This window comes from Euprymna scolopes, chromosome 10 (genome assembly GCF_053919585.1).
Source record: "Euprymna scolopes isolate OS-2025 chromosome 10, ASM5391958v1, whole genome shotgun sequence".
Taxonomy (NCBI): Eukaryota; Metazoa; Mollusca; class Cephalopoda; order Sepiida; family Sepiolidae; genus Euprymna; species Euprymna scolopes.
In genome coordinates, this window is record NC_136491.1 from 112,163,807 (window position 1) to 112,182,610 (window position 18,804).

General features: G+C 31.0%; 1 protein-coding gene across 4 annotated transcripts in view; it reads left to right on the top strand.

Annotated features, from left to right (window-relative positions):
- LOC145286214 (negative elongation factor E-like) overlaps window positions 1-18,804 on the top strand; it is a 36,766-nt gene that overhangs the window by 9,850 nt on the left and 8,112 nt on the right. For 3 of the 4 annotated variants that reach the window (XR_013869127.1, XR_013869128.1, XM_080135017.1), the window contains exons 3-8: window positions 401-456; window positions 4,582-4,656; window positions 5,797-5,883; window positions 7,466-7,532; window positions 14,152-14,208; window positions 17,761-17,911. Coding sequence is in view for 2 of the 4 variants with exons in the window: in XM_080135017.1 (XP_079991143.1) it covers window positions 401-456; window positions 4,582-4,656; window positions 5,797-5,883; window positions 7,466-7,532; window positions 14,152-14,208; window positions 17,761-17,911 (493 nt within the window). In the remaining 2 variants the exon portion in view is untranslated. The remainder of the gene's footprint in view (window positions 1-400; window positions 457-4,581; window positions 4,657-5,796; window positions 5,884-7,465; window positions 7,533-14,151; window positions 14,209-17,760; window positions 17,912-18,804) is intronic. The other variant, XM_080135019.1, reaches the window with a different exon arrangement.

Genomic DNA, 18,804 nt, shown 5'->3' on the forward strand with positions numbered 1-18,804 from the left:
TTTGTAATAATGAATACGAAATCTACATGAATAAAAAATATGTTTATTTTATGACCAGGCAAGGCAGGGTTCCCTCTGCTACTTTGAAAATAAAACTATTTGAGCATTTTATGTGATTTTTGGAATATATTTTCATTATGAGTACATACATCATACACGTTTTTTTTTTCCTTTTTTTTCTTTTATATGGGTGAATTCTGAACAAGAACCACATTTTATTTTAGATTTTGTGAGATTTTGAAGTTCACATACAAATATTTATTACATTAAAAGTTAATTATACAAAATGTACAAATACAAATTTACATAAAAAAAAAAAAAATGAGAATGTCTTTCATATAAAAATTGAATACATTTTTCTTTTTATTACTAATCCCTTGTTAAATTTATTGTCTTTCAGCTTTGGAATCCTCTGCTGATGCTTTGGAACATGCAAAACAGCTTCTAAAATCAGGAGTAAGACCACTGCCATTTTATTTTTGTTATGTTTTTCTGAATACATGATTTTTAATAACATTTTTATCCAAAAGAAAATTTTTATTTTTGTTATATGTCAGAACCTTTTTCTTTGTAAAACATAAACAATGTTACGAAACTTATTTTATCAACATAATTGACTACCAAATTATGGCCATTAAAAGTTTCTTGAAAATTAGAAAATTTGCTATCTTGTGTGCAATTGGTCCAGAAAGTAAACTTTGCAATGTATAACTAAAAATTCAAGTTTTAAACAAGTGAAAAATCCTTGCAAATGTAATGTTATCTTGTAATAAAAGAAAATTAATCATAACGGAAGCCAACATTACTCCCCCAACACACTCCCACATATCTTTCAAAAAATAACATGGAAGCACATCTTTGACTGTTCATATAAGATTAACTTCAGCAGCTAACACATTGAATCATCATAATATGATGCTAGATTTTTTCTTCTAATAGTGAATCAATAAAAAATTCTTCATGTTAAAACCGACAGAAATACATTTTGATAATAGGACAGAAATGGATTAAGAATGATTCAAAAGTATGCAGTACTAAAATTGCTAAAAAAAAAAGTGTATATTAGTGATACAAGTTAATTTATATTTTTACTTAAAATTCTAATCTATAATCCCCTTGACATATTTTTAAGCAGATTTAATTGTTCACATGCATGAGGAATTCATAAAAATGTTGGTCTTCTCTGTACTCTGAGAACTTCTTGTCATAGATATATTTTAACTTGAGTAAACTTATTCAGTTTTTAATTTGACCAAAAGGGGCCGGCAACAAAAATATTTATAAATGGAATCCAGATATACATTTTTTTTAAATGGAATTAACATAGATATTTTTAGACAGATATTTGTTGTAAAACTTACAACATAAAAATATTGAAATTAGTAAAAATAGTGCTACAGATAAAATATGGACGTTAAAAACAAATTGACAGGAAAACTCTGATATATTTATGTATAAAGCCAAAATAGGTGTCTACATAAAAAATTACGGAAAATTATCAGATTTTGATTAAAAATATCATTTTTATCGTATATTTCCAATTTGGCATCGTCATGTAAAAGGAAAAACGGGAGATAAGTCAGTGAAATATGTTCATGTCAACAAAGAATTGTAAATATATAGGTACGGACAAAAATGGATGAATAAAGATGGGGGACATAGTTTTGAAAGCCGATTTATCATAATTTTTTTGTAGGTTTCCACTACTTTTTGATTATATTTGAAAGATTAAAGCCTAAAGTTAATTTCCAAAAGGAAAAAATATTTGTACATGTGAAAAAAAAGTTATGTAAAATGTTTTCACGGCGAGCTAACAAATTCAGCTAAATTTTGAAGTTAAATAAATTCATTGTAAAAATCCTTTGAAAGATAAATATTAATTTTCTGGGTCTTTTTCAAAGATAATTAATAAAGTCAAGTCCCGAAACCTGTAATCTAAAAAAAGAAGTAGAAATATTTTTCGCAATTATAAATTTTTTTTGTTAAAATATTAAAAAAAACAATGCTTAATTTAATGATGATATCGGTAGTTGAGAAATTAATTTTTTTTTTAGTTATATCAAATTGATTAATACAGACTTTTAGGGCTTTTTTCATAATGTTCCTGTAAAAATTAAATAAGTTTTTTTTTTTTTATTGTTACAATTTACAAACAAATTCATGCATTTTTTTTTTTATTTACTACTGAAAACCATAACTTTAGTAAAGGTATTTTTTGTTTAAATAAAATAATACATTTCCACTAAGATTTAAATAAAAATAACGTGTACATTATATTCTGTAATTATTTGAAAATACTGAAAATTAGTGGTGGTTGGGGTCGATAACTTGGCAATTAGTGGTGGTTTGGGTCAATAACCTGCAGGTACTGGCTGATTCTAAAAACAAGCATTTAAGGGAAAACCCTTATTACGTACTTATTTGTCATGCCTAAATTAGTATAACTTAAAAAAATTGTGAAAAATAGTCGATTAGAAAAATAACAAGTAAAAACAGAAGTTTTCAAAATTAGGGATTCTTACTGTATATTAATTCATTAGATTGAGCGAAATCAGTTGTTGATAACTGCCTTCTACCGATGAAAGTATTTTTCAAGTCAGCCATTGTTTATTTTCTCGGTATACTGTATGCAGTTTTTCTAAACGTAGCTCTGTCACATTTTCTAAATAATAAGATACTCGACAGAAAGTAAAAGTGGTAAGAAAACAAATAAGTGTTTCCATAGCCAATAAAATTTACTTTGAAACCTACTTGCATAATATTTTTGTGTTTTAACTTATTTGTAAACATTTAAATTTTAAAAAGAAAGTGTCAACATGATAAGTCATGGCTTTGAAGCCTAGGTAATCAATCAAGAATATAAAATTAAATCAAATCGTGAACAGGAATAAAAAAAAAAATGCAAAAAAAACAAAAAAACAAATATAGCATCATTAAAGTCTTGATAATCGCTCATAAGTGGAAAATTAGATATTGGTACCCGTAAAAGAAATATGTTTTTATTTTAGGGCTGTTTGGGATGAGATAGTGGCATGTTGGTATTTTGTACATATTTAGATTCCCAAACCAATGTTGTATGTACATTTTGAGAGTGTTCTGTCTGAGCAAGTAAAGAGCAATATGTGTTTGTTTATATTTTATCGTAGTTTCATGTGCGTGAGGAAAGAGCTAGCAATGCGTATCAAAATACCAATAATTCTCAAATATTTTGTTAAGGGTTTCAGGATTTAATTTTAATAATTTTGACTGATTATCAAATTTCAAAGATGCTATATATGTTTTTTAGCAGAATTACATCATGTTTAAAAGTTGATTTAATTTTATGTTTGTGTGATTATCAAGTGTTAAAAGATGTTATATATATATATATATTTTTTTTTGTACTTATGCATGTATGTTAACATGCTGAATTTTTAAAAATAAGTTGCCAGTATTTATGAAAAATTAGAATAATTTTAAGGTTACCATTATTTAATTTTCTGTTTTTATACCATCTGTTATTAATTTTTTAGGTGAAAGTATGCAATAGTTACAAAACGGTATCCCCCTCCGCATGTTAGTATAGGTTTCTAAATAATCAGATGATTGTTTCTGTACTTCAGTAAATGCATAAGTCCAAAATCTATAAATAAAAAAAAGAAGTGAACATTAATTATCAAATCGCAGCATATATGTTTTGTGCAAACATCGTCCTCTGCTTGTAGGTGATCAGAATCATAAAAAGAAAGTGTTATCCTAACAAATTAATTAATGTGTAAAATTAGAAAATAAGCAAACATTAATCATTAAACTGCAACTAATATAATATTGGCCAACAACTACTAATATGTTGTTTACATTTGACAGCGACGACCACAAAAAAGAAAAACAAAAGAATCTAGAAGATACGTATTGTATCTAATAGTAAATGTATGGTTGTGAATGTTTTAGTCTTAGCAGAAAAGCTAGAGAGTCATTAGTTACTTAAAAGAGGTGGATGATTCATTTGATGTTGTTATGTCAAAAATTAAGTGTATTAACTGAAATTTATGCCGTGCGAATGATTATTTGCCCTAGCGATGCCATATTATAATGTTCTGAAGTGTTCGTTTAGAATGATCTAATTCCAGAAGAGAATATTAGTGGACAACTAATGAGAGGCAACAGACTTTTCTGAGGGAGATTTTATTATTTTTTGATTCTACTATGGGGAAAAATAATGGTATATCTGTGTGTATAAGCTAGTTATGGCTGGTGTAAACATAGAATCTCTGGAACGTGTAGACTTCCTATTGGTGTCAACTGGTGTCGGTGGTTGGTCTAAATATTTAAAGGGAAAAATAGGTACCCTTTCCTGTAACGATGTTGCGATTGTGATCGTGTTGCTCCTAGGATGTAATGTAGTATTTTATTATCACAATTGAATGTGTCTACAAAGGTGTTCGAAAGCTTCATTAGACAGTGGCTATTAGCCTAGCTGTATTGAATTTGCATGTGACATCTGTTGTTGCAAACCTATGATACTTTTTTCAGAGGGGAATTCCTTTGGCTACTTTATTAATATAGAGATAATTATGAAAATTTCTTTGTTTTTTCTTTCAGGCCATAAAACTGAACAATGAAAATAAAGACAAGCAAAGTTTCAAAAGATCCAAGAATTTTGAAAAGAAACTCAAGGTAAAAGTTCAAGAAAATTAGGAGAGATCCATTCTCAAACTGTGTCCATTCGATCCATGTCTTATTAAAATACCCCACAGAAAGTAAAATAAAAAACAAATATACAACAAAAGTGTTTCCATAGCCAATAAAAATAAAATTTCAAACATAAGCATGACCGATTGACAGATAAACAGTCTTTTACAGAGATATTCCGATGCATCTTTCTTTATCCTTTAAAATCTGTTCTGATACTATACTTCACCTTTTCTGTCCTCAGCGAAGGAAAAATCTTTCTAGACCGAGGCACTTATATTTTATGTCTCAATCTAAACTGCTCCTTTTGGGGAGTTGGATTTTCACCATATTAAAAAACTGTCTCATTAAACTAACTTCATCTGTACCCTTTGTGCAGAGAAGTGGATATATAATGTAGTCTGCCTCTGCTATTAAATGACAACTTGCAAGATTTTTTAAGCCATGACATGGGTGAGACATCACAGAATGGAATACATATATAGGCATAAAGATTGAAAGTAAGGGAAAGAGAAGCGAAGAAGAAAAGCATGTGACAATTAGGAAACTATCTTCTACGAGCATGCAAATCTCTTCTTCTTATACTCTTGAAAGTGAGCCGGCCAGCTGGCAGCTGTGTCTGGTGCCGTGTGTTGAGAGCTGACCGATGTGATAGTCAGAGAGAACAACATTACAGATAACTAGTTATTTTGTTTAGCTAATAAAGAGAGTTGTATTTGTTGGGTTTGCAACTAAGTTCCCACTTTTTATAAAGATTAATTTAAAATGATTAATAAATTATGTATTCTGTCTTCTAAATGTTCGATAAGATTTTTAATACCTTGTTAGCAAAAATCAAAAGCAAATAAATAAAATAAAAGCAAAAAGAATGGATTGAAAATGTTCATTTTTCTTGCATTTGAATTCCATTTTAATGATGTGCCTGTAGTGAATGCCATTTTTTTATGGAATCAACAGGATTTGAACATGGAATGCTGAGTTTGTCAGCTGATGTTTGTATTCACTTCATTGCTACCATCACCTACGCTCCATTTGAAAGGATACTGGCCCGTTTATGTTTGTGTATGCAAGATCTACTGTCTTGATTCAACTCTCTTCTAATCATTGCTTTAATTTTCCTACCAGGATCCTGATAAGACACCATCCGCTGTTGGATTTCAGCCATTTTCAGCTACACACGTTGACAGTGCAGAAAAAGATGACGACCGAGAAGTAAGTATGTTTTTTTTTTTTTGTTTATTCTCTGCAAAGTTGGTTTCATTTTATTGTGTTAAATAAATTGCTGCCTTGTTTCTATGATATGACCCCTTTTCTCTTTGCTACCAGATCAGGCTGTCTGAGGACACTAGCTTTCTGACTAAAAAAATGCACCAAACATTGATGTAATTGCTTTTTTTTTCTTTCCCTTTGCAAAACTCAATCATATTCTGCAAAGACAGAAACAAAAACAACTATCTTCTTCTACAAAACAATCAAACCAAACATCATGAATGAATATTTGAATATATAAATAATTGAAGCATAAAATCTTTTACTAAAATGATCAGATTCAAGATGAAATAATTCATAAGGGTTGGATATGCTGTAATAAAACAAAACAACCAAACCAAACACCATGAATAAATATTTATAGATATAAAGAACTTGAAGAATAAAAACATTTTCCAAATTACTGGATTTGACCGTAAATAACACAAAAAGGGGTTGATATGTTGTAAAACAACCATATACACATTAAATTGTTGCAATGCTCTGCAGTTTTCCAGGCATGCGAGTTACCTGAAGAAGATTGGAGTTTACATTGAACGAAACATTGTGAAAATAACAACACAAAATAAGAACTGTATAGTCCAAATAATACAAATTAAATAATTTTTACTTACAATAATAAACTAATCCTCTCCTTTTCTTTCTCTTTAATCTGTAAATTAAACATTTGATTAATTTGTATTTTAGTTACAAAAATATGAACAAGAGAATATTTTTTGGTATCTGTTAAAAGTGAAAGAAATTATTTCCTTTATTTTCTATTAAGATTAAGCCTATTGTTCTTTGCTCATAGATAAAAAATTTCCATGCGTGATTATTGAAGCAAACCTGACATGTATGTTCACTTTTATTATTTTAAATTAATGCTTCAAGTAGCTCATTCATAGGTATATGGAAACTGATGCACAACGCATATTACTGCCATTTGTTTCAAGTTTGGGTCAATCTCTGAAGACCAAAAAATATGACAGTATAAACATTGACACCCAGGATTAGAATAAGAGCCTGAAATATGAAAATGGTATAAATGTTATATTTTGACTAACTTCAGTCAAATAGGTAGTTGCCAAAATATGTGGATGTTTGAAGTGTTGGTTAGAAAAAAGAATTTTATTCAAGGTTCCGGTATATGTTTAAGAATTTTTTGAGTCACTCTGGGAAACTTCATAATTTTCTTAGTCTCCCCAGGTGGCTTCAGAATTTTCTGAGTCTCCTCTTCGGCTTCATAATTTTTAGAGTTTCCCCTGGTGAGTTTAGAATCTTCCAAGTTCCAAAATCAAGTTTCCATGGTTACAGGTTCGTTACTCGCAGCTGCACTTTTCTTGACTATTATTTACTTTGTCTTGGCTGATCAACAAAATTTTTGATTTTATGTGTTTTGTATATTTGTGTATTTTGAGTTTCATTTTGTTCAAGTTTTAAGTTTTTTTTTTAACTTCATTCTTTGAAATTGAATATATGATTAATATTATTTAGATTTAATGAGATTTTTTTTTAAGATGACATTTTTTTCCCCATTTTTTAGCTTTCCAAACCTCGGAGGAAAAAACTGTTTGAGAGTTTTGTTAGTGAAGGAGCCATGAGAGACTCAAGTAAGGAAATTATTTTGACTAATTTTTTTTGTGAATCTGATAGAAGATTGCTTGATTTATTTATAAAGTGCTTCTAAGCCTTTTCACATTTGACAAATAAAACTAAGGTGCTTGTAGGTAGACATACACAAATGAAATATGATAGTTCAAAATAAATTAACATGAAAATTCTCTGAAATATTTACATATCAGGCAAAAGTAGGTTTCTACATAAAAAATTATGAAAAATTTTAATTAAAAATATTAGTTTTATCGTATACATCTGATTCTCCATTCACATGAATGCATTTTGCACCTTCAAAATTGGAACAGGGGAATTATTTCATTAGATGCATTTGTGCCAAAGAAGAATTAGCAATAAAACTGATTTGGTGTTTATCTCCAAATGTTTACCCAATATTAAAAAATTATAATTGTATAATTGTTATAATTGCCACTCCAATGAGTGATGGGGCTGTGATCACAAATGGACAGCAAGCCGCGCAACATTACAAGTAAAAAACATAGAAAGCAAGAAAAGTTTTAGTGGTTTCTGAACCTCCTTGTCAAGAAGATACAATAGGTTCACTCAACGGACCGATATGACATCAATCAGAAACAAAGCAACAGAAGCCATACTCGCTATCGTAACAAAGGACATAAGCTGTGGTTTGTATTTCAACTGTTGTGTTGAAAGCAAAGTTCATGCAGTATACAATAAAAAGCAATGATAGTAAAAAAAAAATAAAGGCAAAAAACAAACAAAAATGTGTGTACCAACGTTATCATCAATAAATTTCAGTGACAGGCGCTCTTGTTTTTTTTTTCTTTCTATTTTTCCTTTTCTCTCTAACTTAGGTTTACTTTGTTAAAAAAAACAAATCAAGGTCTTTTTATTTATTTATTTTTTTCAACTCAATTTCCCGTTCATTTTTTTTTTTTTTTTTTTCAAATGTCGGAGGGGACATGTCTGCTGTTTTGATCTTGACGCACTGTTCCTTCGTTTGATTTTTCCTTTATTCCAAGAAGTTTTACAGATACTCTGATGAAATTCTGATGGAAACTGCTGTTTTTGATGGGTCTGCAACTCACCTCTGATTGCTTTCTCTGCCAACTGACAGACTGACTTTCTCTGACTCTCTAATTCTCTCTTCAGACTGACTGCTTCTCTCTGCTGAAAAACAACTCTGCACCCTTCAATCGTCCAATCAATGCATGCCACATCAACTTATGCAGAAGTGTATGATCTGACACCCTAGATCGGTTGATGCAATTCGGGTTTTCCCCAATGACACGTGATGACAGTATGTCTTGTGTTTTAGCTAGAGTCAACGGGTTAATTCTTTGGTTTTGACGATTTCCTTTATCATCAATCGAAATGACATTTAACAATAATTTAATAATTCTTTCATTCAAATCTCAAAGCAACTAACCCCACGGCCAAATATCTTATCACCACGATCAAATGTTCAACTCTTTCTGAGTTGACATTTTCTTTTTGTTCTCAATCGAAATGATATTCTCCCTTCTTGTGCAGAGACAAATCTTAAATAATTAAAAAAAAAATGATATCTAACTAAAATAACCAATTCTCAAAGGCATGCTATTACTCAGCAGTCAAATCATAAACAAACTGGCCTTCAATTCTTTTTGCGCATAATTAAATCTTTGAACTAAATAAAGTATTTATTTGTCATTGTTGCTGGTCGGGTAGTTCAATTCTATTACATAACCTCCAATCACACACGTCAATTGAATTTCCAAAGCGAATCGACACCTCCCCTCCTGCCTGGAAATATCTTTAACCAAACATTAATATTTGCATGGGTATTGCGTCATTTTATTATTCTGCGAAACATACACACACTGACCTTTATAATTACTAGTTGATATATTTGGTAATGGTAATCAGGGCCCGTTGGCATTATGGTAATTAGCTTGGTCTGGGTGGTGGATAAAATTCTCGGGACTAGCCACACAGAAAGAGGACTGGAGCTCCGCTCAAGCAATAACATTACAATTGCACACAAACTTTATTATTTAACCTGTTAGATTTTTTTAAAAAGTTGCACATCAAAATTTTACGCAAATTTTAGCATTTTTGATTTTATAAAATAAAATTGAATTTGATTGGTAAACAATTTGTAGCTGTTATTATGATGATGATGATTGTGTATTGAATTATATCCTTTAGTCATTAACCTTAATGTAAATAGAAAATGGCAGATGAGACATTTCGCCATTAAAATGTTTTTCTTGTTTAAAAACTACTTGATAAATTAACATAATTTTTGGTGTACTGTCTTTTTCTAACCTATCACGTAAGTACATAATATACTTTCTTGTGCCGTTTTGTTACTTTTCTTTTTACAAACGGTTTTGATTTATTGGGATAAAACTAAATAAGCGTCACTGATTTGTTTTTAATCAAAATTCTACTTGATAATTTTTTGTAATTTTTAGTGTAGATACTTACTTTTGACTGATTGATACGTAAGTATAACAAAGAGTTTTCCTGTTATTTTATTTTTAAATTTCATATTTCACCAGTGCATGTCTAATTACAAGCCCCCAAAATAGCGTTATTGCTATGATGTAACCTCCAACTTTTTTTCATGTGCATATTTTTAAAATTGGGAACCTATAAAGAATTTCAAACTAAGCTTTTTTTTTTTTTTTTTTTTTTTTCACCTTAAACAAGGTACAGTGCCACTTTGATGTTGGGGGCTACTATCGGGGACATAAGTTGCAAGGATACTATGTAGGGAGTTGAGCATCAAGATGTCTGTTCACATTACACTTGAACTTCTGCATGTCAGAACAGTTGGGAAAGCAGAATCCCGGAAGGGAGTTCTAAAGTTAAGCAGTTCTGGGGAAAAAACTATTGGAGTAGAAGGCTTTCTTACATCTAGGGATCTCTACTGTGTAGGGGTGGGATCTTGCTGCTTGTCGGGTTTGTCAGAGGTATTTACATCGAAAGAGGTCCAAGTGCTTATAGTTCATTGGAGCATTCATGTGGGTAGATTGTCATTCTGTCAGCCATGAAATGAGGAAGGTCATCACTGCTCAAATTAGGAGAGCCGTGCTAAGAGAGGAACGTGTTATAGTTATAGACAATTTTGCATAAGTGTGCTTATCTTTGAATGATAATAGGTCAAAGACTGTAAAGACATTCATAGGACAAAGTCAAGCATAGACTGAAGGTTATTTCTACCAAATTGCGGAAAAGATTAAAAATTTTACTAAAGATTCTTTAGACAACATTTTGAGGGTTACCCCGTACAAACTCACCAGGGACAATGGCCGATATATATGTCCTATTTTTCACTTGCTCTTTTTCATATTGGTCCCCCGATTTATTGGAGAGTGACCTATGTTTTCAGTGGCGTCCAGACAATTGCCAGATAACTGTCCATTAGTTTTTCCTGAAATTTTGCCACAAATTATATTTCATTAAATAGATGTGCACAGTAAAAAAATTTTTCCGCAAAATATTCTGTTGCATCCCCAGGGGCTCAAAAGAGGTAAAAAAAAAAAAAAAAATGGCCAAAAATGACACGTTTTACTTCATAACTTTTGATCCATCCATTAGATTTTTCTGAAACTTGGCCAAAATGTGGTTCTTTTTCATATTTCTCAACAAAAACTTGATATGTCTGACTATATAGTGGTTTTTCATGGTCAACTCAAATATACATGTGTTAAGGCCTGAAATTGCACTGTTATCCATTTACACTGAGATTTGGTGTATCCCCAGAGGCTCAAAAGAGGTCAAAAATGACCCAAAATGGCCAAAAATGACACTTTATGCCCCATAGCATTTGATCCATCCATTAGATTTTCCTGAAACTTGGCCAAAATGTGGAGGCCATTGTTCTTAATATAAATTCAGTATAGGTGACCCTGGCAAAATTCTGGTTCTCGGACTTTTAGGGCTAAAAAAACATGCTTTTTTGGAGCTCTTTTTTTCATATTACTCAAAAACTTGATATGTATGTTTATAAAGTGGTTTTCCATGTTGCTGAATTCAAATATACATGTCTGTCCATTTTTTACTGAGATTTGGCGTTCTCAGGAGTTCCAAAGTGGTCACAAATGCTCCAAAATTGAAAAAAATGACACTTTTTGCTCCATAACTTTTGGCCCATCCATTAGATTTTTCTGAAACTTAGAGAAAATGTAAAGGCCCTTCATACTTCTCACATTCATCATTTCTTCACTATTTTTTTGTGGTGTCATCTCACATGCAGCACCAGAGGGGGGACCATGCACTCGTGGCTTGTTATTTTTTCTCTTCGGTCTATCAGCTGGTTTCTTCTTGATATTGTTTCAGTTCTTTTTTTTTTTTTTTAATGCACATATTGTTATAACTTTTATTTAAATCTATAGTTTATGTAGTTTGCCTAAACATCTCTTGCCACTTTTATATTTCTCTTTGTTTGTTCGTTCCACTTTTTCTTGGAAACTATTAGGCTGATCTGGCTGAAATTTTGTATAGACTTTTGTTATGATAAGGTGCAGTGAATTAAGCATCATAGTATCCGTTTGAATTAAGTATTATGGTATCTATTTGGAATTAGTCACCACAATACCACATTTAAAGTACTAAGTCAATGGGCTATAACTTTTGTCCATCTTTATCAGGCTAAAATGCCCAATGTTTATATATTATTAGACTGGGCTAGTGTTCGGGAGAGATGGAGAAAAAGTATGTCATTTAAGTCATCCATAAGTATAAATGTCTGATGTTTTAAAGTAAATACTTGTGGCAGATGTGTATTTATAGCTATGTATATTCATTGCCATTGGTGAACTTTTTTGCTTTTGTTATATAGATTCACTAGCTGAGGTATTTGTCGATGCAGGGTTTATCTCACTTTTCTCTTCTACAAATGAAAAAGCGTATGTTATTTTTACTTTAAATCTCTGTACAAATTTTCAAACAGAACTGTTTATTTAATCTATGGAGGTAGAATGTTCTTGTTTCATCAGCCATGACTGAGTAGAAGTCTTAAACAATTTGCAATTGTATTCCTAGTATCAACCCCAGAAGAGTTTCACTTGGAACTGAATTTTATTTACTATTTGATCCATTATGCTATACCATCTTGCAGATGATATTAAGAATACAATTGTGACTTGCTTAAGACTTCTATTCAGTCATGGCTGATGGGACGAGAGCATGCTACCCTATGAATTAAATAAAGGGTTGTTTGAAATTCTATACAAGTTCTTGAGTTTGATAGAAAAATTCACACGGTTAAATCGGCCAAAAGGTTGTGAAAATAAGATGAGAACAGCAGTGATACAAGAATTATTCAGGTCTATGATGATGATCAATATTTACTGGGAAGTAACTGGACTACTATACCACAAACAAAACAACAAAAATTTTTTTCTTGTGTGAGATTTAGACCCTACAAGATTAATCTTCAGCCGAGCGCTTTATCCACACAACCATCGACCAAATAAAAATATTCTATTTTTTTTACCTACTTATAGTGTTTGAGTTCAATGGAGAAATCTTTCTGCATAGATCTCAAATAGTTTGATTATTTAAAATAAATTAAGAAACATAAAGGAAAAATTCCAATAATAAAAAATTTGAAAAAGGATGTTGAATATGTATAATGACTAAAAATAAATAAATAAATAAACAATGTTGATTTATTTTTCTTACTGGTAGTAAAATAGTCAGATTATTATAAGTAAGAATGTTGTTCAGGCGATGGAAAATGTAACACTACAAATCTTGGAGCATTTGTTTCTAATGTTATTTTTACAAACTTTTAATTTTAAATAATTTAAAAAAAAAGGTTCCAGAAACTCTGATGTTGATAAAAACATCAAATCAAAGATGCTGATTCAAAATCTACTGTTAGTTTGGCTCTTAAATCAATTGTTTAACTGTGATGCCAGAGCACACATTTTGTCTTTATTTCAAGACTTCCTTAAGATGATTAATTTGAAGAAAATAAGTTACTAGTACAATATTTGAAAAGATATTTGTTTTGTTTGTAAATATCTCAAATATATGACTGGTATTTTATTTTCTTCAAATTAATCATCCCAAGGAAGCCTTGAAATAAAGACAAAACATTGAACATATAATTTGGTTTATTTCCCTTTTCATCTCTCCATCACTTCTAAATATTATTTCTATAATTTGTATCATATATATATATATATACTAGCTGGGCTACTCAGTATTGCCAAAATATTCCTATTAAAATTTCCATCTACTTCTCTTTCTTCTCCACTCAGCCCATTCCACCCTCTGGACATACACATATGCACATACAGACAATTTGACAGATCAGTCTGCATGAGGGAATTAACTTTATAAAAAAAGAAATCAGAACCTCTTCCTGTTAGTTACCGGCTGGAAAATAGACCCCCCCCCCCAACCACCTGACCAAATTTACTCCAGTTTAGGGTAAAAAAAATGAATATTAGATATTATTCATCCAGGGCAATACTGATTAAACAAATACCAACTTTGTGGGTGTTTGTTTTGTCATTTTTGAATTTTTAGTCGAACATGCGTGCATGCATACATACAGACAACTGCTCGTTATATATAGAGAGATTTACTAAACTTTCAAAAAGTAATGAGGATTTCTTTCTTTTTTGTTTTTAGAAGATAATTCTGATGGAGAACAGCCGCAAACACCTTACAAACGACCTCGTCTCTTGGGTAAAGAAACCAAGGCTTTTATTGATTTGATAAGTCATTTCTCTACATTTTTGTTCTTTAATGAAAACCTTATTTAAAGCCATATCCAGTTTAAACTGTTCTAAAAATTCAAAAAACTATATCTTAAAGATGTGTTGAGGTATATCTTCAATTTTTGTGAACAGTTCTGCTGGTAGTTTTAAAATTTTTTAGCATCAGAATATTTTAACCAGTAATCAAGGTCAGTATCCTGTGACTGAAAACAAGTCTACACATTTCATGATTTTTTTAAGAAAACCCTTATTTTCAACTCTGTTTCAGTGACTAGCAAACTGAAGCCTTCTCTTTCTTGATGAGAAGGTAAGGTATACAGTAGCGTCCAAAAATTAGGAGCGGTCAATCATTTTCTTTTAAATGACTTCTAACTTTATCTATAAAAAAAGAGAAAAAAATTTTTTCCAATGTTTAATATTGGTAGTAAAATAAAAAATATTTTGTTTGATTTTTGATTTTGAATATACATTAGTTTTTTTACATATAAATAAATTTAATTAAATTACAGTTGTCCAAAAGTTAAGGAATGGGGAAAATTATTAATGAAAAAACAAAGAATCCTTTTAGTATCTAGTGAAAAGCCCCTTGTTTTCAATCACACTATGGCATCTTTTGCAGACAGAACTAATCATTCACATGTTATAGGTGAGATATTATCCCAGGATTTTCTTATACATTCCCATAAATCATCAAGGATTTTTTTTTTTTTTTTCTGTGATCTTATCAACAATAATTTTCCAAACATTTTCCATTGGATTAAGGTCGGGTCTCTGAGCTGGCCAATCCATAATGCAAATATTGGATCTATTTAGCTCTTCTAAAACTAATTTTGCTTTATGGCACAGTGTGTTGTCTTGCATAAGGATATCAGAATTAGAAAGATTAGGAACCACATGTTCTCTAATCAATTCTCTGTACATTCGGGCATTAACTTTTCCATGAATTTTCACAAATCCTTTTGAAGATATCATGCCCCATACCATTATACTGACCCCCTCTAAATTTTATTGTACTTTTAACGCACTTAGGGGACAGTCTTTCTCCATTTTTTCTTCTGACATGCCTGTCGTCTGATCCAAAAAGATTGAATTTAGATTAATCACTAAAATGAACCTTTTCCCATTTTTTCTCCCTAAAACAAATGTTTTTCAGTGAATAACAATCTGGCTTTTTTATTTTTAATAGAAATTAAAGGCTTTCAGCATGGACTTCTTGAAAATAATCCAACTTCGTTTAATCTTCGTAAGATCATTTGTCGGGAAATTCTTTGTCCAGATTTGGATGTAAAATCCTGGGATATCGAAGCCGGAGTTTTAAAGCGATCAGAACAAGATGATCAAGTGATTTTTCTATCCTCCTTCTTAGTTGTTATTCGGGGTTGGCCCGATTTTTTTTTTTTTTTTTTTTTTTTTTTTTTTTTTTTCTTTCTTTTCAGTCTATGGTAAACCTTTTTTTTTTTTTCTATTTTCAATAACTTGAAAAACAACGCTTTAGGCCTTTCAATATTTTAGTAATCTCTTCTATGGACTTTTTTAATCATAATGGTCACAAATAAGCTGTTTTTCTTGTATAGAGATTTCTTCGAATATTCGGAGTTGACATTTTGTTAAGTAGTTATTAAAATTACTAAAGTTTGTTTTAATTTGCTCCGTTCCGTTCCTTAACTTTTGGATGCCTGTAGGTTAATTAAAATTATATGTAAACAACTAATATGTATTCAAAATCAAAAATAAAAAAATATATTTTATTTAACTACCATTATTGAACATTGGAAAATTCACCAAAAAAAATTTTTTTTCCCTTTTCATAGATAGTTAGAAGCCACTCAATAAAAATGATTGACCGTTCCTTAACTTTTGAACACTATTGTATTTCTATGATTACGATGCCCTAAATAGAGCATCGTTATGATTATGATGTTCAGAGAGGGTCATTATATAGAGTTTTTTTTTTTCTTTATTGCCCATTAATTCATAGCTTAGACAACAAAATGTGTCTATTATCTCAGTTATTCGATAATCCTCATCTGACATAGCAGAGGAATAGGAATAGAAACTTCTGCAGAAAGTACATATCAGTTAAGACTTTACATTGCATCGATCATTTCTGTTGCTGTATATGTAAGTGACACATCAATTATATGTTGCAGAACATGAGGGGAAATTCAATGTCTTTGAAATGAAAGGTTTAAGAAATATTCTTGGAGTAAATTTGTGAGATGATGAAATGCAAGGATTAGAAAGAAGCTTAATATGAATAGATTCATCAAGGATGTTATTAAAAAAAAAAAAAAAAAGTAATATTGTTTGAACATTTCCAGCTTTGTAAAGAAATCTTATAAAATAAATTTATACATTTTCCGCTATAGACAATGAAACGTAGAAGTGGTCACAAACCAAATGTTATAAAAGGCAAGATAAGCTACTCTTTTGCTTACCTGGATAATTTTTTTTTTGTGTTTTAACTTATTTTAAAGCGTTCATTTACTTTGAACTACCAGTAGTGATGAATCTTAAGTTAGAACAAGAAAAAACATAGCTGAAATTAAACTGTCATCTAGAGAGTAGCGGTAATCATTAAAAAATGAAACAAAATACTAGTAGAACATTACACTTTTATTTAAGTTTGTTTTTTATACTGGAAAATGCTCTTAGATTTCATCTAAAAAAAATCAAGAGGGTAGCCACCAAAGAGATGAGCTCATCGGGTTGAAACGGGTATACTGCTAGAACTGAAAGACTGGCCCAAGACTGTCATAAGTGACAGGAGAATTTTGTTCTTGAGCATGTGGTGAAACTCTTGAGTAAGTCAGTCAAGATCGTTAATCATCATTCTGTCTTTTTAATGGTTGTGAGATTGATTATGCATCATTCCTTATTGGAGTTAAAAAGATCAAGTCATCGTTATGTTGACTGTTGTGTTAAAAATAAAATTAAGTAACTATAATAATTGATGACCTTCATTGTCTTCAATCTGTTTCTGTTGCGTTGCATTTTTTTATATTCAGTATTTCCAAGCTTCTTTGCTGGGCATTAGAAACTACAAAAGAAAAACAAATGGTCAAAGATTAACTTGACCTCTTCTGCTAATTCCTTGTCCATCTTTTGGCATTTGCAGTTTTTTAATTCTTTTTTTTTCTGTCACCTACCTTTCATCCCCCTCCTTCTCTGTCTTTTACTTCTCCCTCTTTTACTACTTCTCCACATATTTTACTCACCCTCTACTTTTTTTTATCCCCCCCTTCACCTTTTACTCCTTCTTACTTTTTATTTTTCCTCCATCTGTTACTCCTGCTCTTCCTTCTTTGGCTCTTCTTCCACCTTCTCCTCTTTTTCATTTCCTCCTCCTTTTCCTTTTTTTCTTCCTCTCCCTTTTATTCTTTTCTCTTTTTTGTTTTCTCTTTCTCATTTTCTTTTTCTCTATCTTTTCTCCATATTCCTCATATTGCTTCCTCTTTCTTTTCCTTGTTGTCCTCCTCCTCACTATCATTATTCCTTTCTCTCTCTTGCATTTGTTTAGGTTTTGATCGAGATCGTGAAGACAGAAGGGAGACTTCAAAGAAAGGCAATACGATTTATGTCTACGGCCATGGTGTTACCGAAGAACTATTGCGGAAAGCATTTGCAACATTTGGTACAATTGTAAATATATCAATGGAACTTGACAGAAAGTATGTATTTATTTGGATTTTTACTTTGTGGATTATTTATCAAACCGATCCTAAAAAAAAAATCAGACTTAAAATTTAATGAACATGGTGGCAGTTGTGGCCGTGAAAGAATCTTGGTAAAAGTAATTTTTATTTTTTGGTTTTTCTCCAATTTCTTTTCTACAGGGTAAAACAGAGCAACTTGCTCTTTTAAAGTTAGTGCCCTAAAGCGATGGTTGCTCCAAAGATATTAGGGATGGACTTGTTTGAGAGGGTGGGGCTTAAAGTGAGTTTTTAATGTGCGTTATTTATTTTTTGTTTATTTTTCCACGGAACACACAGTGCGTACCAGTGACTGTTTTGTGGCAGAACTTCCCAGGACACCTCATCACCTTGAGGGGCGATCTGCATTGGCCAGCATGGTCCCCTGATTTATCACAATGTAACTATTTTTTATGAGGATGTCTGAAATCAGTTGTTTACAATGATCGTCCTAACACCTTGACTCACCTGAAAAACAACATTCATCATGATGTCGCCAACTTACCCATCAATATGCTGGAAAAAATTGACTGAAACTTCAGAGTTCGATTAACTCAGTGTATGGAGAAAAATGGACACCATCTTACTGATATCATCTGTAAAACTGGTAAAAAATAAAATGTTGTACTAGTTGCAGTTCAAAGAATTACATGTATATCTGCATTACTTGTGTTTTGATTGATATTCCAAATAGGCAAGTTGCTCTGCCCTACCCTGTATTATAGAAATTAAATTTTTGTTTAGTTGTTCCTACAAGAAATCATTTCCTGGGGCTAATACATGACCTCTATATGAGAGACTTAGATAATTGAATGTTTCATTCAGTTCTCCCTTTCACCTGTCAAACGTTCACTTAATAAAGAAGTGAAGAA